The sequence below is a fragment of the Eublepharis macularius genome, chromosome 4 (assembly GCF_028583425.1).
Source record: "Eublepharis macularius isolate TG4126 chromosome 4, MPM_Emac_v1.0, whole genome shotgun sequence".
NCBI classification, from domain to species: Eukaryota; Metazoa; Chordata; class Lepidosauria; order Squamata; family Eublepharidae; genus Eublepharis; species Eublepharis macularius.
Window position 1 is genome coordinate 156,341,393 of NC_072793.1, and position 21,188 is coordinate 156,362,580.

General features: G+C 42.8%; 1 protein-coding gene and 1 non-coding gene across 9 annotated transcripts in view; one reads left to right on the top strand and one right to left on the bottom strand.

The window, feature by feature from the left end:
• Positions 1-548: 548 nt before the first annotated feature.
• The window catches only part of LOC129327468 (L-amino-acid oxidase-like), a 28,288-nt gene continuing 7,648 nt past the window's right edge, over positions 549-21,188 (bottom strand). For 4 of the 8 annotated variants that reach the window (XM_054976148.1, XM_054976156.1, XM_054976150.1 and 1 more), the window contains 6 exons: positions 14,296-14,501; positions 9,104-9,216; positions 7,866-8,067; positions 6,865-6,933; positions 5,675-5,811; positions 549-2,191 (listed from right to left, as the gene is read on the bottom strand). In XM_054976148.1, the coding sequence (XP_054832123.1) occupies positions 1,348-2,191; positions 5,675-5,811; positions 6,865-6,933; positions 7,866-8,067; positions 9,104-9,216; positions 14,296-14,501 (1,571 nt within the window). In that variant the 3' untranslated portion in view covers positions 549-1,347. Of the gene's footprint in view, positions 2,192-5,674; positions 5,812-6,864; positions 6,934-7,865; positions 8,068-9,103; positions 9,217-14,295; positions 14,502-17,460; positions 21,164-21,188 lie in introns of those variants that run through there. The other 4 variants (XM_054976152.1, XM_054976154.1, XM_054976151.1 and 1 more) reach the window with 2 other exon arrangements.
• On the top strand, positions 20,101-20,188 carry TRNAY-GUA (transfer RNA tyrosine (anticodon GUA)). Its single transcript is given in 2 exon segments — positions 20,101-20,137; positions 20,153-20,188. It is a non-coding gene; the product is annotated as a tRNA-Tyr (tRNA).

Here is a 21,188-nt window from a genome sequence, read left to right on the forward strand (position 1 = left end):
TACTTGCAGCTGTTGAGCTTTGCAGAGGATGTTTGTGTAATATAGGAATGTGTATTTTTATCTTTGTATATTAAACTACTGTATGTTTGCTAAATGGTCGGTCCCTTTTAGACCGGGGAAGCGCTTATCGCTTTAACTAATTGGTCTTGTTTAAAATGGGTTCCCCACCCTGAGCATCTGTCCGTGGATAACCTTACAGTAAAAGACATGATCTAGGAGTGTTTGTGACTGGGAGAACTTTGCCCTGTGAGTAACAGATTTATTGATTTTGACTGTACACTGATCATTGTGATTTTAGAGACTTTTAAATTAATTTATTACAGTCCATGTTCATTGTGCCTAAGAAGTGTTTCCAACACGAAACGGGAACTGGGAAATCTATGCACGCATCTGCCCGTCGGCACACTCATCTTCTACCCCTGCGTGGACTGTGGTCTACTTACCTGGTACTTACCTGGTACCCTGGCACACCTTTCTCCTACCTCCGGATCTCCTATTGTGGATTATTTATGGATTTTGTATACGGACTTTGAAGAACTGAAACTGCATTCATATTTATATTCATTTATTGCTATTGTACACTGTTTACACTGTTTGCACTTGCACTTTGCACCTATATTTAAATAGTAAGATTTGGTTAACTGGTGGATTCCCGGCTTTTTGTATTCAGTGTTATAAAAATATAAAACACATTATTGGACCCAGTAAAACACCAAAAAGGGAGGAAAGTTCTTTCAAGATCATTGGGCTAAATTTACTCATTGAACCCTTTAAACTCTATTCTATGAGCAGGTAACTATCATGCCCATTTTACAGGCTGGAGTCTAAAAGACAGCAGATTTCTCAAATCCATTCAAGGAGACAAGGAAAATACTCCCTCTGTTGGAAACAGTGGCTAATAACATGAGCGCATCGAGCATTTTGGTTGAGGGTTTTGAAAAACTGAGTTCATTTTGTTGGGACTAACAGATTGGCTGCTCCCCCTCTAACAGCAGTCTTTTCACTCTGTGGCTGCCCAACTGTCTAGACCAGGGCTTACTTATATACTACAACTCTTTTGTCATCGCTTTAGTAAAATTATGAAAAACTGTGAAGTTAGGTGTTATGGAAGAAATAATTAGAAATATAGTTATTAAAATATAAAACCTGAAGATTGAAACATGGATTTGGCTCCTAAATTTTGGCGCTGGCTCCTAGAACCAAAGAAAATTTGTCAAGGACTCAGCTAGGCTAGTCCGTCTGGTCCACACAGGAACCTGGTTTTGAAATGCTGCTGTATGAACTGCGCAAGTTCACATTTATTTGGTCAGTTCAAGGAAGGAAAGTTGAATGTATCCTTGCAAATGATCAAGGAGATTTATGACATTCTAATTCCCACGATCTGTTGTCTCTGACATGAACACAGTCCTGTGTCCCTCCATCCTGATGGATATCCCGGGCTACCTTCAAAGCAGATTTAATTGCAGTATCAATCCATCCATGCGGCAACGCCGTGTGCTCCCCAGCAAAATAGATCCTTCCCTCATTAATGGCCAAGGCCTCGGCATGTTCACTCAGTTGGTAGGGCCTGAAGAGGGTGAAAGCCCCCATCGCATGGGGATCCTGCTTCCACTTCTTGACCACCCACCGGCTGCAAAGATGTTGCAGCTCCTGCAAAGGGCGCTGGTGGATGGCAGCCAAATTCCTCAGGACCACTTCAATGATTTTTAGGGGGCTCAGGGCTGCAAAAATCTCAGAGTCATCCCCATATGTCTGAGAGCCCAGGATGACCCCTAGGCCCTTGGAGAAGTTGTGGTTGGGGTAGGTGGTGATCCGGGAGGGGAGGTCACTGATGGAAGTGCCACCATAAATCTCTTCTCCTTTTTCTTCCCAGAACTTCTTAGTACAGGCCAGTGCCACTTTGGTGGCCCCTGTGGAATGCAGTGACCGCAGGGCCTGGACCTTAGCCGGTGAGAGGGATGGGTGGAAGTAAATGAGGCGGGTGGCCTCTGCTGTGGAGGTTATAATGACATAGTCAGCCAGAACAATGCCTGCTGGGCCTGAGGAACCAGAAGGATGGTAGAGCACCATAACCATGTCTCCTTTCCTCAGGATCTCCACCACAGTGCTATTGAGCATAACGGAAGCAGTTGGAAGGGACTGGTGTATGGCACCGGGTAACATATCAAAGCCCCCAGCAATCTCATCAAACCTGCAACATGACGAGAGACAGAGAGGTTACTTCTGATGTATGCACATTCATCAAATAATGAGGGGCCTAGAATTTCTCACTAACAAATGCCCACTTCTACTGAAATCCAGTGCTTTTGAGTAAGGGTAACATATTGTAAAATTCTGCAAGCCACAAAATATTATTACTCAAGTTCATTGGAGTACATCTTCTTTCATTTAAATGGTTCGTGGTGGTTGCTTTGGGGGAACTTTTGTTATAGATTTGCTTTGTTTGTATGCTGTGATTATGTACATACCAAAAAGAGAAAGGCGCAGCCTGTCGGGGGGACTATGATGTATACTATAGATTTTTACAAGTTTTATATAAAGTGCAAAAGGTGCTCAATATGAAAATGATCACAATTATAAATACATACTACAATAATTATATACAGAATGATTATATACAGAAGAGGTCCAAAATGATTACGTGATTACATACATGGCTGAAACAGCTCCCAATGCAGCTCCCAACTCAAACAATAAGCAAGAAAAATGGAAAAGAAAACCAGGAGATAAATCAGAACAGCATCATGCAATAAAACCACAGCATCACCCACACAGAACCAGAACAGTAACACAAATGCCCAAGAAAATAGGCAAGCCTTCGACAAAATAGGCAAGTTTTCATCTGGCATTAAAAGCTCAGTAGGCTTCATGCTGGAAGATAGCGGTGGGAAGAGAACGCTACAGTTGAGGTGCCACAACAGAGAAGGCTCTGTCTCTGGTCGCCACCCATCTCTGAAAAGTGGGGGACTACAGAACAGGGCTTCTTCAAAAAATCTTTGCTGATGGCCTGACTTGCATGAGAGCAGGGAGTTTGTTCAAGTACCCTGGCCTCAAACTATTCAGGGCTTTAAAGATAATAACTAACCCTTGGAATTCTGTCTAGGAAGGAATTGGGAGCCAGGTCTTTCAAAACTGGTGAGATTTGGTCTCCACAACTTAAACTAGCTGCCAAATTCAGTGCTTCAAAAGGAACTACACCCACAACATATTACAGTAATATGTGAACAAAGCAAGGGTAATTGTAGGCAGATGATGCCTTACAAAGAAAGGGCAGAGCCAGCAACACACCAGCCAAAGCTGACTAAGATTGCAATTCTAAGAACACTTTCCTGGGAGTAAACCACAATGAATAACATAACTTTCTTCTGAGTAGACCAGTTTAGGATTGCTCTATTTATTTATTTTTCCCGAATGGAGACCTAAAGCGGCTTACATCATTCTCTTCTTCTCAATTTTATCCTAACAACCCTGTGAGGTAGATTAGGTTCTTTGTGTGTGACTGCCCCATGGTCACTCAGCAAGCTTCCATGGCAGATGGACTGGGGATTTGCACTTGGGTCTCCCAGATCCTAGTTTGATACTCTAACCACTACACCACACTGGCTCTCTGTGTAAGTGCTACGTGCTACAAAACAGACCAGCTGAAACAAAAAGTGGAAAACCACAATCCAGGGAATAGAATACTCACTGAAAGTTAACAAGTTCCCTCTTGGAACTATGTTGGGTGAGTTTAAATTTTTTTAACTAAATCTGTGGACCCAGATCTATAGCAACCACAAGCTATGATCTTTCTCCTTTAGGAGGAGTGCAACCTCATGCAGTGCTGTTTCCTTAATTCCTCTACATTATCAAACAACAAACACCTTAAGTCTTTTCTGGACTGATCTTTGGTTTATTGCCTCTCTTCTAACCTCTTATTGCTGCCCAATGCCCATTCAGGACATCCAACCTCATCTGAATCTGTTGACAAGGGGCAGGGGGAGAAGGCAGAACCCTGCAGGACTTCAAAGCTCAAGTTCCAAGGAGATGAGATGCTATTCTGCAACATCAAGTTTTGGAACTGGCCTGCCAGATAGCAACAGAACTACTAGAATGTGATGTTCTCATTGTCATCTCAGTATAATTACTATGACTCAAAAGCCACTGAGAGGTCCAAGAGGAATCAACAGGGTCACATTCCCCCTGTCTTTTTCAGATGAGCATGCTCTGCTCATCGGAACAGGGCCTTCTGCAGATACCACCCTGCAGTTAGGCTAAATCAACAACTGCCCACGCACACACTTTCTCTGTGGTAGCCCCCACCTTGTGGAATAGCCTGCTTGAGGAGGTCAGGAAAACTCCCACTCTCTTGGCTTTCCATAAAAGACTGAATTATCCAGGAGGATATCATATAGAGATTATAGGACTGTGTCATATGAGATAGCTCAAAGAAATACCTTGGGAAGGGACAGGGACTGTAGACTAGGCTATTGGGTACTGTCTGCTGATGTAGATATACTCCTACTGGGTAGTTCAACATTGCTAAAGATTTCATGTTAATTACTTATGCTTTAATTCAGAAAGATTTCATCTATATATTCAGCTTTATGCTAGATTTCACATTTGCAGCTACCATGCTCTATTGTGTCTGTTTTCATTGAATGTCCCAACTGTTGATCCTATTGTATTTTTGCTGTCAATGTCCTAGCCATTGATATCATATTGTATTCACTTGCAATATGTAATCTACCTTGGATCTCAGTGTGAAAGGCAGTCTGATGATGATGATGATGTTACTAAGTTTTATTCTGTCCCAGAAGCAGAACATAGACTAGGAAGAACACCATAAATGGATCTCCTTGGTACAGAGAAAAATCCTGTGTAATAAAAGCTTTTTAAAAAAGAAAACCCAAGAGCAGATCTTTTTGCAATCTTTTCCTAGGGCTTCTAGGAGATTCATGCACTACTCTGCATCAGCTGATGAGTTACTGGCAACCACAAGTTGAATCTGGTCTACATACGTTTTCTCATCCAAGAAAACAAAGAATTGCATAACCTGCTCTACTTTATCCAAGCAGGGAATATTTTCCTGGAGACAACAGCTGTTCATTCAGAACTTTCATTCTATACTGGAAAGAAGGTTGGAAAAAAACAGAGTATTCTGATGTCTTGAAGGCAGAGGAACAGACTCAAGTGATGGGCTCCAGTGTTGGCAAATGTGTGTGTAAAGTGCTATCAAATCACAGCCAGTGGGTTTTCAAGGCAAGAGACAAACAGAGGTGGTTTGTCATTGCCTGCCTCTCCATAGTGACCCTGGACTTTCTTGGAGGTCTCCCATCCAAATATTAGCCAAGGCCAATCCTGCTTAGCTTCCACGGTCTGACAATAATTTGAGACATTAGAAGGCTCAGAGGGATAGCCTGCTGGCTTAAGTGAGGGAAAGCACAGCTAAGTGCTTCATAAGCACAGTATGGCATAGAATAGGCTGTTCGAAATCATCTGATTCTGAGGACCAGGATAATTCTGGGTTGTGAGGCTAATATCTTAGCTCAAATTGCTTGCTGATTTCTTCACTCTTCCCCCCACACTCACGGGCCCAAGGGTGCAGGGAGCAGCGTCCTGGTTCAACTGAGAAAGAGAAAAACTGGGAGCTGTAGGGAGGGGTTGGATTCCCCACCCACCACTGTTTCTTTACCTCTTTTCCCGAGTAAACAGAAAAATCTCCCGGAGGAATTCAATGAAACTACGAGAAAACTCTGCACTCAGGTTAAGCAAGTCTCCAATCATTTGCACTGCTGCATGACTTAGGTTCCCCTTTTCAATCAAATAGGCCTGTTGTGAGAGGAAAGGAATGTTGGAAGTATATTACAAAGTATCATTAGAGTAGAACTCAAATTCTGAGTTTTCATTCCCCTGTACTGAATTCACAGTGTAGTTTATCCCCTCTAGAATATGACTTTATCTCAGAATATGGTCAGCATATGATTTTAGCCCCCACCTCGTAAATACTATACGTTATGGAGGGGGAAACAGTTATCAATATGAAATACTAGAGTGTAAAAAACAACAACCCTAAAGTCATATGTTGGCAAACCTTGTAAATACATAATAATTGCATTCAAAACATTTTGGAGGTATTTTTAAAAAACTGTCTCCTCATTTTAAAATCCAAAATTTAACGTGAAAATTCAAACATTGAAATTTTGTCATTAAAATTTTAAATTCAGATAGCGATTTCTCTGTGTCAACATTTGAAGACCATTTCTGAATTCACTCATCAGGATCTTATTCTCAGATTTTAAGTTCAGTCTTTGAAATTTACACATGTTGAGTTTTCCAATTTGAAGTTACATATTTTAATTAATCGTGTTTTATGTTCCTGTTAATTTCCGCATACACTTTCTTAGAAGAAACCCATGATTTTTTGAGCCTGCAAAAACCGAGGTAGGGTTTGTGACTTGGCCAGAAAAGTCTCATGCAGGTTATGATCTGCTTGCACTTTCAGGGCTAAACTAGTCATTGCTGTATTAGAAACATGGAACGACCTCATTTATGTCTCTTTGACTAGTAATGTCTGAAACAAACAATATATGGAATGATGACATCACACTGTCAATCTTCCTGCCTTCCCACTCCCACCAGCCAACGATGTGAGGTGAGAGTGGGGTAATGTAACCATGATGATGCCACTACTATACTCTCTTTCTGTTAGACGTTGCAAGGAAGAGAATAGGAGCAGTTCTGTATCTTTTATAATATCTAGTCTGGCCACAAATTAACATGATTATATGAAAAAATACAATGATAAGCAGCTCTCGGACCTCAAATGGCTTAATCTCTAAATATCATCTACTTGTATTAATAAATCAGACAGACATTTGATACCTTGAGGGAAAAGGTGTCATATTTTTCTAGCACATTGCTACAGTTTGATCTCTCTAAGTCCTCTTCTATCTGGCAAGTAGAAACAAAGAATGGTTATTTGTCAAGGATACTTGAATGGCAATCCTGTACCTTGCATGGAAATATTGTGAGGACCCCCATCAGTCTCTGGTCAGCAGCAATACCTGGATCAAAACATGCAGGGAATTAATGTGACGTGACATGGCCAGGAAAGATCAAGAATAATTACGGCTGGATCAGCAATGGTGTGCAAAGATCATTTCTCAGTGAGGATCCCAGATGTGCACCCCACAAAGTTACTCCACAAGCCATATTTGGCTTGAATCATCCAAAACTTTCCCCATCACATTATACTGTACAGAGAGGGATGCATGTTAAAATGTTACCATGCAACCAAGCAGTGAGAAATGCACATCTTTATTATGGTCTTAGACAAGAAATCATGTGCAAACTGCTGCATACAACTACCTCTGGGTTGAGGTTAGGGTGACTTCTTCCTGCCCCAGCATCCACCCTCTCACTTATAAAAGAGGAGTCCAGTTTCGCCTTAAAGATTAACTAAATTTATTCCAGCTTTTTGTGAGTCAAGGCTCACTTCATGAGATGTGTAAAGTGTCCAGCCATTGGGCCAATATATTTATATAAGCAACAGAAAGGTGTTTGGGAGGCTGTTACAAAGAGAGGCCAGATCAAAACAATATCTAACCAAATGAGTAATCAGTTCTCTCAAAGTAGGTGAGGACCATTCCAAAGTGTTAGCAAGCAGGCAAAGTAGAATTAACATAAAAATAAAGAGCCCAATAGCACTTCTAAGACTAACCAACTTATTTATAGCATAAGCTTTCAAGAACCATTCAAGAAAGTTCAAGAAACTTTCAAGAACCTTCATCAGATGGACTCTTTAGTATTTTGCAACTAAAGACTAACATGGCTAACTCCTCTGGATCTATAACACAGAAGTGTTTGGGAGATCCCCCACTTACTGGTTTTAAAGCTTCATAGTATAATTCCACAGCAGACTTCCCTTGTTCTGAAGGATCCAGATGGTACCCCAGAATGTCCGGGTTCTTCTCTGCATCTTTGACCCGGGCTCGGATGTTGTTCACCGCATACCAGGCATTGCCATTGCCCTCAGAATAATAGTTCAATTTCAAGTCATAGTTTTTTACATATTCCCGGACAATTCTGCAAAACGTGACAGGAAAGAAGAAAGGACAGCATCACAGAGAAACAGCAGGAAGGGGGATGTTAGTGGAGGAATGGATAATATTAAATGCATGGTACAGATGTATTATCATCATCTCCCATGCTTAAAAAGAGCCAGTTCCACACATTCTGCCTTATACCACAGCACTTGACCACACGCTACTGCAGCATTCTCCAATGTGGGTGCCATGTGCCTGTCAGTACTTTCCCTGGTGCCTGCTGAGCTTTTCAGAAAGTAGGTAGGGCCACTGTAAGGCAGGGCTTGTTAGTAGCTGCCCTCATACAAATGAAAGGGTTTCTCTGGCTGCAATAGCAGCCGCAGCCAGAACCACTGGAGGAGGAGGACTGGTGAATACATGGGCTTTCCTTAGTTGGTGCATGGGTCCATTCTGTCTTCAGGCTTTTGTTCTTTGTATTCCCCCTTCTCATTCTCCCTCCCTTCCCTTTCTGTGATTCTTTTGTAAAACAAGAAGGAAGTGTTTGGCTCTGCCTCCTGTGGTAGCCATTTTGGATTTTACTCTGCTTCCTGCAGCAGCCATTTTAGGATAGCACTCACTACCTCCCTTCAAATTCCCAAAGGTGCTCACAAGCTCAGAAAGGTTGGTGACCCCTGCATTAATATGACCAAGAAAAGAGAAACAATTAGGAGAAAGTCTGATTTTCATGGCTGAGCCAAGGAGCAAGTTTAACTCTCGAGTGTAACCGTTTACTTTTGCACATTCATTCTTACAGGGAAAAGTAAAGCATTGCTGTTGGAGACACAACTGTAGTGAGCTCAACATCGGCTTTACTCATGAAACTGGGTGTCCCTCTTTGACTGATAGGGATCCTGCAGGGTGTATGTGTAATGCATACACAATGCACTGAACTGCCCACATGGTATATACCAGCCCTCTCTACACACAATAGCTGTCTTAATGATGACCATTTTACTAGCTGGGAATAGACCAGATTCTGGAAGTAGTGATATTAAAGGACACATTACCATAGTAGGAGGATCATAATCAGTACTTACCTGTGACTGTAAGGCAAACGCCTAGGGCCCAAATCCACATACCAGTCACCCGCTGGATCCCGATAAGTTTCCATTCGGCCTCCCACACGATTGCTAGCTTCCAAAATGGTCACCTAGGGGCAAAAAGCATCGGAACTATAACTGCGGTGATAATGAAACACTTCCATTGCATGTTGTTGACAGTGTGACCCAGGACGGTGATGGTACAGTCATGCACACCCAGAATCGTGGAATTTGAAGGACATCAGTTTCCACCAAGCCTCATTATTTGCATGAGCAATAGATTTCTATTGCCAAACTACTTCTGAAGTTTTCATGGTATTGTCTAGAGGTGGGGTCCTTAAATTCTAGGATAGATCTTAGCATGGAATGTCTGGAAGGAGGACATGTTCCCAGGAGGAATCTTGCTCTATTCCCACTGAATGCTAGTGTGAGATCAGATGTTTGCATACAGCTGTAGGCTGCATTCACATGACTGTACACAAGGGCTGCTGCACACTTGGGTGCGGAACAGATAGCTGGTGCTGAGTTGGGGGAGAGGAGCAAGAGGTAGAATAAGTTTAGGGATCGTGCTCAAAGAGTCTGAGAAACACTACTGCAAAAAAAGGTGGAACATTTTTGTTCTGTGGCATGGTATGTATTCTGTCAGTTTCTTGAAACCGTCACTCTCAAGAACAGCTGTTTGCCCTTGATTACCTAAGATCCCCAAGGGCAGGGATTGCCTTTCTGTTTATTAACTGCTCTGTTTCAGAACTGATGCACCTGTGCAAATAAAACCACAAGGTCTGGCTCATAAAACTACTGCTCTTGTTGGGAGGCCTAACTGTTGTGCATTGTTGAGCTACCTGGCAAAGAAGAAACCATTTAAGGCCACAGGACATGGAGGTGGCCCTACACTCATCCATATTCTGGGCCCACAGTGCCCGCATGTATCTCACACAGAAGAAAAAATACACCTCTTGAGAGGTATACAGGTTCTCACACTCCTTATAACAATTCACTCTTCCCCAGAGACTAACATTAAGGACTGAGGGTCCCATTTGGTTAAACTTAAGCAACTGGGTTGGATCTAGTGAACCATCAGTGGAAGGTGTTGATGTTGCGTATCGTCCCTGATTTCCCCTCACTACAGTAGTGCTTTCTGACCCCAGGAAAGTCGACTCCTGGGGTACAGAGACCAATGTGGAGTAATAGATATGTGGGTCATGAGGCTGCAGTGAGAAAGGCACTGCTTCTTTTATCAGTGCAGTTGCGCTTAGGAAAGAAGGAGGGAGAGATTTTGCCCCTTTCCCCCTCCCCTTGGCTCTGGGCCTGTGTTAGGCAGCCTCTTCAACCAGGACCTGATTGTTCCATTTGGTATTTTGTTATATTATTGTATTTGGGCTGCGGGGGTTGTGAGCTGCTTTGGGCTCCTCCAGGCAGACAAGTCACATATCAATGCCATAAATAAACAAAATATTTTCTCAAAAATGAACCAGACCAGGGATCTCCAACCTTTCTGAGCCTGTGGGCACCTTTGAAATTTTGATGCAAGGTAGTAGGCACAGCCACAAAATGGCTACCACAGCTTGCCCTCAGTCACACAGTGAACATTTTTTTTTGAAATTTTTTTATTTTTTTATTACCTACATTAACTAACAATACAGAGGGAAAGAAGGGGGGCAGGGGAAGGAAAGAAAAAAAACAGCAACATATAACAACACTACAAATAATGCTTTCCCTTCATACTGCCATTATTAAAAAATTAAAACTTTGTAAGATATTGATGGAGTGGTTGACCTTGCAAAATACAGATTACAATCCAAATTAAGTCTTCCTCCCCACACAGTGAACATTTTTGTGCTGTGGTGGCAGCCACTGCTAAAGCAACATTTTAAAAAATCTGCACAGCCGATCAAATCACCAATGACCAATCAGAAGCTTTGGCCCCTCCCGCCTTCTGAAAACACTTGGTGGGCACCATGTCGCCCACAGGTACTACACTGGAGACACCTGCACCAGGCCATAGTTTATATGATTAAAAATTCGAGTCTCCATTCTCATGTGCTGACAATAACGCTGCTTTCTAGATCCTCCACATGTCTCTGTAGATCTTACTCAGAGTCTGCAAGTTATATTGTACAGTAGCACACCCAGCTTACAAAAGTACAGGGTGCGCTACATTTGCCAAATGGAATATACAAGTGATTGTGCCAGTTGTGTGCCTGTTTTATTAAACATAGGTTTGTGCAACTTTACATTCTGTGGCCCACCCAGTTATATAATTGGTTTTTAATAGTCTAGCCCCAAGGTGGAAAATAGTAATTAAGTAACGCCAATTGGCTCAGTTGATGGTGGGGAAAAAGAACATAATAAACACTCTGATCTAAGAATCAAATCATTTCAACAGGAAATGGAGTCAAGTAGCAATCTTCTACGCACACCTGGGTCTCAAATCAAGCCAGCATGTCCTGAAGGAAGAAGGTCCCCTATCCTGATGTTTGAGCTACCCAGTCTACAAACCTCCTGTCTGCATTCAGAACCACCACAACATAGATGGTCTTTTCCATGAGGATTTGCGTAACACAGGTCATACCATAAGGCAGGTATGTTAGCTCATGGAAGAACATCCATATTTTTATCATTTAATTAGAAACATAGAGCTGGATGGGTACTAGTCCAACCCCCTGTATAATGCAAAAATTCACAGCTATCTCCTCCCCTCGCCTCCCCCAGTGACCTCTGCTCTATGCCCAGAGAAAGGCAAAAAACTCCGGGATACCCAGCCAATCTGGCCTAGGGGAATATTTCTTTCTGACCTCAAAGTGCCAATTGGCATTACCCCAAGCCATGTAAGAAAGGGCCATGAGAGCCTAGCACTGACTCATCCCTTCATGCCCTCCCTCTTCTGATTGGCATATGTTAATATTGAGCCATAGAATCATCACTGCTGTCAGCGGGCCTCCTATCCTCTTCTTAAATGCCTCCAAGGAAGGAGAGCCAACTACCTCCTGAGGAAGCCTGTTCCACTGAGGAACTGCTCTGTCAGAAAGTTCTTCCTAATGTTTAGCTGGAAACTCTTTTGCTTTAATTTTAACCTGTTGTTTCTGGTCCGACCCTCTGGGGCACCATCCTCCATGTGACAGCCCTTCAGATTTCTTGAAGAGGGGTATCATATAAAGGGCCTTTTAAACTTCAGCTGGCTGGCGGGGGGATCCCCCCCCCCGCTGGCCAGCTGGAGCGCAAGAAGCCCTGCTGCAGCTTATTTCACCCAGTCGGGTGAAGTAAGTGGTGGGACCAGAAGCTTTGGTGTGCTCCAAATCTTCACGGAGCATACCGAAACGGGGCAATAAGCGGTTTCCAAAGTGGCTTGCCTCTTTGGAAATCACTTATTTCATACTTTTTCCCACTTCAGAAATTCCAAAGTGGGAAAACCGAATCTTTATGTCCCTGCTCACCCCTAATCATATCACCTCTCAGTCATCAGTCGTCTCCTCTCCAAGTTAAACATACCGAGCTTATTTCAACCTGTTAAGCTTCCCAGGGTGGCGAACAATCAAAAACAAAAACCAGCTTTAAACACACATGTGCACACAGACAAAGAGGGAAACAGAGAAAGTGAAAACAATAATTAAACAGAAAGGACTATAACTGAGAGAACATCAAACAAAATGGAAATGTTTTCACCAGATGACAGAAGACAATGACCAAGGGGGACAGGCAAATCTCCTTGGAGAGGGAATTCCATACATTTGGTGTCATAACTTTCTTGGGTTTCTACCCATATAGCCTCAGATAACAGGGACACTCAAAGCAGGGCCTCTGAAGATTACCATAGTGGTTCAGATAGATTCATATGGGAATAGGTGGTCCTTAAGGTAGCAAATGGGAAGCTGGACCTAGAAACTACCTTCCTTTCGCTCCCTGCTGTGAATTGCCAACTCCTCTGGACATCTTAACCAAGGTTCAGCATTACATCTTTACAGAAGCTAATTAGAGCTCCAGTCTTGGGACATTTACCAGACTGGCTGCTGATTTGCAAACCATGGTTTACAGGAAACCAGAGCTATGTTTGCATTGTAGAAGTCTGACAGTGAGCCTTTTCTTTCCCTAAATACAACCATTTCCGCACATCCTTAAAGGGATAGCCCACTCACCAAAAGCTGCCGACTTTCCCCCTTCACTCCACATGTCTCTGATTTCAAAATGGTAGCAGGCTGTTTGGCTTCCATTTTGTTGGCGCCTTTTCAGGGACCATGTGAAAGCATGTTCTCAGAAAAGGCACCGAAAAACCAAAAACCAAACAGCTGCTACCATTTTGAAATCGGAGACATGTGGAGTAAAGAGGAAAAGCTGGCAGCGTTCAGCGAGTGGGCCATCCTTTTAAGGATGTGGGCCTGCATATGAGAATTCCATACAATGTTCAACGCCTCTTTTCCTTAAATGGGAAAATGAGTGTAACTCCCTCATATTATCATCTCTTAATTAAAATGTGATAGGACAACTAAGGACCAGAAAAAGTTCCTTCAGAGGCTAGATGCAGCCCATAAAGAATCAAAAATACAAAATGCACCTTCCTGAAAAGCCTAAACTTACATTTTCTTCATTAAAGTCCAATCCTAAACAGAACTACACTCTTTTAAGCCCACTGGTGTAACTCTGCTTAGAATTGCACTCTCTTTTCACACACATTAGATAATGCACTTTCAATGCACTTTAGTGACCATTTATAACTGGATTTTCCTGTGTGAAACAATCACAAAAGTGCATTGAAAGTGCATTATCCAATCTGCGGAAAAGCAGCTTAATCTTATTCTCCTGGATGACAGAAGTGATTAGGAAGGAATGATTAGAGATTATAAATCAAGGGGGGCTTTGACCAGGGCATGGATTTGGGTGAGGGGAAGGGGAATTTGAGTCCTATAAATTTCTCATTTTTCTTAATCCATTCTATATATCTACCTTGACAGCTGCCAATGTCTCCTCTTCTCTAAATACCCAATGCATTTTTATCCCATCCTTTCTCAAGGGAACTCGGGGTGGCATACTTGGTTCATCGTTTCTCCATTTTTATCCTCACAACCACCCTGTGAGGTAGGTATGGTTAAAAGGGTGACTAGCCCAAGGTCACCCAGTTGAGGGGATTTGAACCTGGGTCTCCCGAATCCTAGTCTAACCCAGTATCTAATCACTATGCCACAGTGCCTCATCACCTGATGGCCAGCATCCAGCAGTTCTTTCCCAGCTACAAGGCCAGTGATTCCAGCTCCCACAATGACAATCCGTTTTGGTTTCTCAGCTTTGCCCAAACCGTTCTTTGCAATCTCCAGCAGACTGTTGTATTCTGGGTCTTCGAAGCATCTCTCCAAGGGACTCAAGAAGCTCTGCGTAGTTGGCATAACAGCCAGGCCCAGAAGCACTGAAAAGATACACAGCCCTCAGCAACCTGCTCAAGGGAAAAATGGGGGCAGAACCACATTGTGATTATTTTAAAGGACCTTGTTCCCTTTACAGACCAAAGCTGCTAGAACTGCAATTTCCAGGGGCAGACTAGGGCAAGGGCTTTTTAACCCTTTCTCATATGCTGCTTCCTCTCAAACTGCCATCCCCAAGATGCTTTTATTTCCACAGGGAAGGAACTTGGACAATTTTCCTTAAGAAGTGAGGAGGGGTGGGCTGAGTGGTATTTAACCCCTAATGAGCAGGGAGTTATGAAACTATTTTGCTTTGTTCCATCAAGTCACAGCAGACTTATGGCAACCCCACAAGGTTTTCAAAGCAAGGGACAAATAGAGATGGTTTACCATTTCCTGCCTGCCTCTGTGTAGCAACTTTAGTGGTCTCCCATCCAACTGTGGCCAACCCTGCTTAGTTTCCAAGATCTGATGAAATTGGGCTATCTTGGGCCATCCATGCCAGAGCAACCGTTTTCCTACCTCAGGCCAAAAGAAATGTTGGCTCCTTGTTGAAAGCAGCCACAGTGAGAAGACTGGATTTCTTCTCAAGTATTTTCCTGATTATGGCCCTTTCCTCTTTTAATACAGTGAATGGAGCGAAGAGAAGGGACAACTTCACTTATATGACATGAAGGAAAACAGCTGCAATCAGGGAAAATAGGTGGTGGGACGTTTGCTCTTTGACCAATTTATCCCAATAGCTGGTGTGCAGAATATGCATCTGTCCACAATGCTTTCAGCTCAGCCTCCTTCAAGGACCTGACCTCAGTGCAACGCACATGGCTCTCCTCCTTCTCCCATTCGAACAACGCTGTGATGAAGGTTATGCTGAGAGAAAATGACATGTTCAAGGACACCAAATCCAGGAGATTCAAACCCAGGTCTCCCAGAACCTAGTCTAACACACTAACCACTACACAAACTGTTTCAGTCTTCTGTAGCAATCAAATTCCACACTAATGAAACCAAGCCAGGGAGAACCATTCAGCTTACTGGGGAAAGGTCACTGGCTGACCATAGGCCTGTCACTTATGTCTAAACTCCACCTATTTTACAGGATGACTGTGATGATAAAATGGCATATATGCTGCCTCTTGAGTTCTGTGGTAGGAGGATGGGATAGGACTGCAGGGTAAATATATTATTCATAATATTAATCATTAAGGAAAGCATCTTATCTAACTTGATTTTGGGAGGGGGGAGCAATAGCCATAGAATAAAAATCAACTACTTAGTTATATCATCTTAACTGTGCAACAGTATATGTGGTGCTTCAAAAAAATAGAACGATGAATTGCCTACCTAAAGCTTGGGAAGCAGGGAACTCTTTACTGAATCTGTGGCTTGGATTACAAGAAGGACAGAAGGATTCTGCCTGTGAATTTGTCCCCCTTCCTCTGCAATCCGAAATGTCCCCTGAAATGCCACATGACATTTCACCAGGGGAAAGAGGTTTTCCAGGAACTGCTGGGGATAGAGTCACAGGCCTATTTAGCAGCGAGGATGGAATAGGTAAATATCATCCACCTTCCATATATGAGAAACCCCTGTGAAATCTAAACCAGTGTTTGAATTAGTGATATGTATATTCATCATTTGCATCGCAAAGATGGGGAAAAAATCCTGGCTTACCTCAAAGGAAAAAAAAACACACTATAGCTCCAGTTTTAATGTACTGATTCTACATGGCTTTCAACTCTTTGCCAGCTAGTATAATGAAGTTACAGGAATGCCACTGTGTGCTGTGTCAAATAAAGAAATTATCATCTGTAGGCATTTGTGCAGATTGCTGGCTAAAGCAGTTTGCTTAATGGCTCCTGAGAGCTACCATCAGTAAATGTTCCTAGATCTTGAAATTCAGGTCACATCCCGCCTGCTGGGTTGATGTGCAAGTATGGAATGTGGCCTTCTTGCAGCAGTTAAGAAGTGGGGAGCCCTTAGGCCAGTTACTCTTTCTCAGCCTAATCTACCCCGCAGAGGTGATTTCTAGGCTTGTGTAGTTTCTCCACTGCGGTTGCAGCTGCCGATACAGAACAGCAGTAATGAGGCTTCCACATGGCAGATTTTCCCATAGTTTCACTGCTCCAGTCTCCCAGCAGCAACCATCCCCCTACCCCCAGGGCCTTTTCAGGTTTTTTTCATGGTAACTGAATATTGTCATATCATTATGACAATATAACAATATGTGAATCATGTTCTCTGAATTCACAGGTTTAATTTTTTAAAGTAAGTTTTTAGCCCCTTGTGTTGTAAAAGTATGCCTTTCCCCTTATACCTCTGCAATAAAAGGGGCTAGAGTCTTACTCTTTTAAAAAACAAAAGCTGGGAAGTCAGAGAACCTGATACATTAGAACAATATAACAATATTCAACCAAGGATTTTTAACCCCCTCCCCTAAGCCCTCAAAGGTGTGGGGAGTGATCTTCCACAGTAGAGTGGTAATTGGAACCTTCATCTCCTATATCATAGTCTGAAACTATAGTAGCAAATAGCCAGGCACGGGTTCAATTCACATGCTATCAAGTTACCTTGTGGTCGCTGCCAGGCCCGGTCCCAACAAGTCTGCTCTCAAAAGCAAGAACAGCCCTAGAAAGGGTCCTGGACCCCTCCCTCTTCCTCTTCCTGACAGAAACAAAGACTTGAAGCAGGCAATACCATTATGGTTGTTTATCGATGGCCATTGAGGACATTTGTTTTTTAAAGCTACAGATCTCCTTTTATCATTTGGGGAGAGGTTAGGCCCCCCTCCCATTTTTTTTAAAGATTTCAGATTTTTCTGCAAACCTGGGGCTTTCCTCAGGTTTGTAGAAAGCTCTGTCTTGTCTGTCCATGACCCCAATTTCTGGATCTAAGTATCCACAGATGGGGCCACATTGAGAATTAGATATATTAATATGTAGATTTTGTAAAACAAAAAGACACCTCTATCAATGCTTGTCTTTCCCTTTGTCCAAGGAGTTCAGGGGACATGTATGGTTCTCCTTTCTGTCTTTTTAATCTTCCAGCAACCCTGTGAGGTGAGGATGAGAGTATGATTGACACAAGGTCACCCAGCAAGGCTTATGACAAAGTTGAGATCTGAACCTGGCTCTTCCCAATGCAAGATTCTAGCCACTACAGAAAACATTGATTCCAAATGCCCTCTTCTCACAAGGGAACAGACTCCATAAAAGCTGCCCATGGACTTTTCTACCATTTGGCAAAAGGATACGTTACTGGCATTCTACTCCATTTTACCATCTGAGCTATAAAAGGACTATTGTTCTTTTTAAGAAGCTACTGTTCTTTTTTAAGAAGCTAGCTCACAGAAGGGGGTGTGCTTCAGTGGTAGAGCATCTGCTTTGCATGCAGAAGATCTCAGGTTCAATTCCTTGGTATATGATGAGAAAGAGCTGCTGCTAGACAAAAGAGACAATACTGACCTTGATAGGCCAATTCTCTTGATAGACCAATTCTCCGGCTTAGTATAAAGCTGTGTTTTGTGTGTGTACCTTTTAACAAATTAGTGAAGTCTATATAGCATGGAACTGGCTTTTCAATTCATGCTTCCACATACTCCTTCAAACATCTAGTCTGGGGACAGTTATAAAAGCTAGGTGAACTTGACGGGTTTTTTGCCTGACTTTGCAGAATTATATTCACGAAGGGATTATTACTGGATGGCTGAGTGGCCTTGGGCACCTTGAAGAAGACAGTAGAGATGAGGAATATTGGGCGGGGGGAGTAGGGGGGGGTCTGCCTGCCTGTGATGCCCAGTTACTGCCTGTTGGATCATGCCCCGAGGAGCTGCACTGCAACAAACAAACTACTGCAAGCTGGTCCTTCTTTGGGCAATTAAAGGATTTCAGGGGGGGGGGGTGGGAGTTTGGGGGAGCCAATTGTAAAGGAGAATGGTATGATATTCCGAACATCTTCTTTCTCAGGATCCAAAGATATTCTTTATCAGGCTTGAATGGTTTTAGTCCTGTCAGAGGCCAGAAAGAACTGAAGATACTATCACTTGACACTACATTAGCTATGCACCTATCAGTCCTAGGTGAGGAAAAAGATGTCAGCTCTGGAATTTAATCGTATCTCAATATGATGCAGGGCCAGTAGAAAGGTTTGTTGGTGCTCCAGGCAACCTATGACTTTGGTACACCCCCATAATGTTTAAAATTACATATATTCAGGGTAGGGATGACAACTGGAAACAGAAAATACTGCAAAGACTCAGTCCAATTGGCACTAGGAAGAAACAAAATTTTAAGAGGGAATTTTAAGGCAAAACAGAGAGGCTGCAAAACTTGGTGACTACCCTAATGTGAATCTGTCCTTAATTTCAAGGCTGAAACAAGTTTTTTGTGTTTCAAGCCAACAATTTCACAATCACGCTTTCTATAGAACAAGAGCAGCACAAATGCAAGTGCCTGTTGCATCCATGTTGAACTAATTATATTAATTAATGTTTGACTGAAACATGCAAATTGATTTTTCAGCTCCTCAACAGATCACGCATTTCTGATTTGGCTCCCTGTTAGCAAACAGCTTGCGATTGCAGGTCATGCCCAGAATGTAGTTGTGCAAATGCCCTGACTCTCCAAAAGCTAATGCCCATGACATCAGTGAAGATACAAGGAAATTCCTCCCATTCCATGCTGTGACCATAAAACCAGCCCTCAGTTCACAAACTGGCTGGTGAAATGGGAGGTTAATATTTAATCTCAGCCAAGTGCATAGAATACCCATGTTGGCAAACCTAAAGAAAATCTTAATCTGATCTTTGCACTAAAGCCATGTTTGCACAAAACTCCATGGAAAAGGAACTCTTATCATACTTTGGACCAAACCAGTGCAGAAACAAAATGACTCAAGAGTACAGAAACCAAAGCACAGCTCAGCTCGCTACTGTTCCCCTGTTCCTCAGCTTGTGAAAGCTTAAGACCACACTATATTTTTAATGTGTCAGGTCTGGGTCCCCCTGACCTGACTTTGACTCAGTCACATATCAGGTGCGAGGGAACTTGTGTCTCAATCTTGGGAGGCCCTGATTTAGATTGGGACCATGGCATCAAATAAGAAGTGACATTTGCATCCCCTGCACCTGTTTTCCCAATTTGACCCTTGGGGCTGAAGGTGTACTGATAATCTACACGAACAGCCACACAGTGGTCAAGGGAACGCAGATACTACATGGTAAAAACTATGATGTGTAGCTTGACCCTTAGTCTGAAACATATAATAAAGGATTCAGAAACAGCCCAGCCAGTGAGTCACAATACAGAAAAGGGGGTAATAAAAAACATTTATTTTTTGATTTAAACCATTTCTATCCAATTATCAGGCAAAAGCATCAGAAGAGGCTGACAGGCAATAAAAGCATTTTTAAGAGTCCCCTATACCAGATCATCCTTATCTACATACTTCTTAAGCAAACTCACCAAGCCTTTAAATCTGCTGGCTATGATACAAGAGGGTGGAGGAAGAACATCAAAGAAGACACTCCAGTCTTTAAGCCAGCACCATGCCCTGTAGGTGTTACACCCCAAATTACAAAGCGCAGTGTGGCATAGAAGCTCTATCCCTTCGATAGCTCAGCTGGTAGAGCGGAGGACTGTAGGAAGCTACTAAAGTCATCCTTAGGTCGCTGGTTCGATTCCGGCTCGAAGGACGGATATTTTTTGTTCACAGACATTCATAGTGCCAAACAGGGCATTTTTATATATGAAGCTGAAGTTGGTCTGTGCTAAACTCAGGGCCCAACTTCTTGTGAAGCAACAAATTCCCTAAATGGAGTTCCCAGGTACCTTTTCCCCTTTGAAAATACAAGCAATTGAGGGCTTGATTTGGATCAAGACTGTGGTGGGAAGGCAAGGAAGGTCAGTCACTCCACTGGCTACCTATCAGTTACCGTGCTCAATTCAAGGTATTGGTTATTGCATACAAAGCTCTTCATGGCCTTGGCTCAGTATACCTATGGGATTGCCTCCCTCCCTATGTCCCTCCACGGCAGCTTTGCTCATCCAAAATGGGTCTCCTGCAGGTGCCAGTTTGCCCGTGGGCAAAATCAACAGCAGCCTGTACACAGGCTTTCTCTGTGGTGGCCCCTACCCTGTGGAATGGCCTGCCTGAGGAGGCCAGGAGAACCCCTGCTCTCCTGACTTTCTGCAAACAATGCAAAACCAAATTATTCAAAAAGGCTTTTTACTCAGATAGGGGGGTGGTATTGTAAGGAGGGGGTCTTAGATGCTTCACTAATGAGTTAGGGACCTTAGACTTCACCACTATGTTGCCTTACATAATATCTGTTGCTTTAAACACATACTCCTATATCCTACCTGTGCTTCATGTTGTCTAACGTTAGTCCTAGAATTGATTACATTCTGTTTCAGAAATTCTTCAACTTCGTATTGGATCCTTGCTAACACTATGTCTTTGTAAACTTGTATTTATTTATCCTATGACATTACTTATGGAAATGTCCTCGACACTATATGGAAATGTTCTTGATACTGCATGGAAACGTCCTTGCTATAGATTGTACTAATCTCACATTATGTAATCTACCTTGAGTCTCAGTGAGAAAGGTGGAATATAAATAAATAAATAAGCCCCTCACCCTTCCCATGGCACTGCCCTGAGATAAAAAAAAGCCTTGGGGAATTGCAACT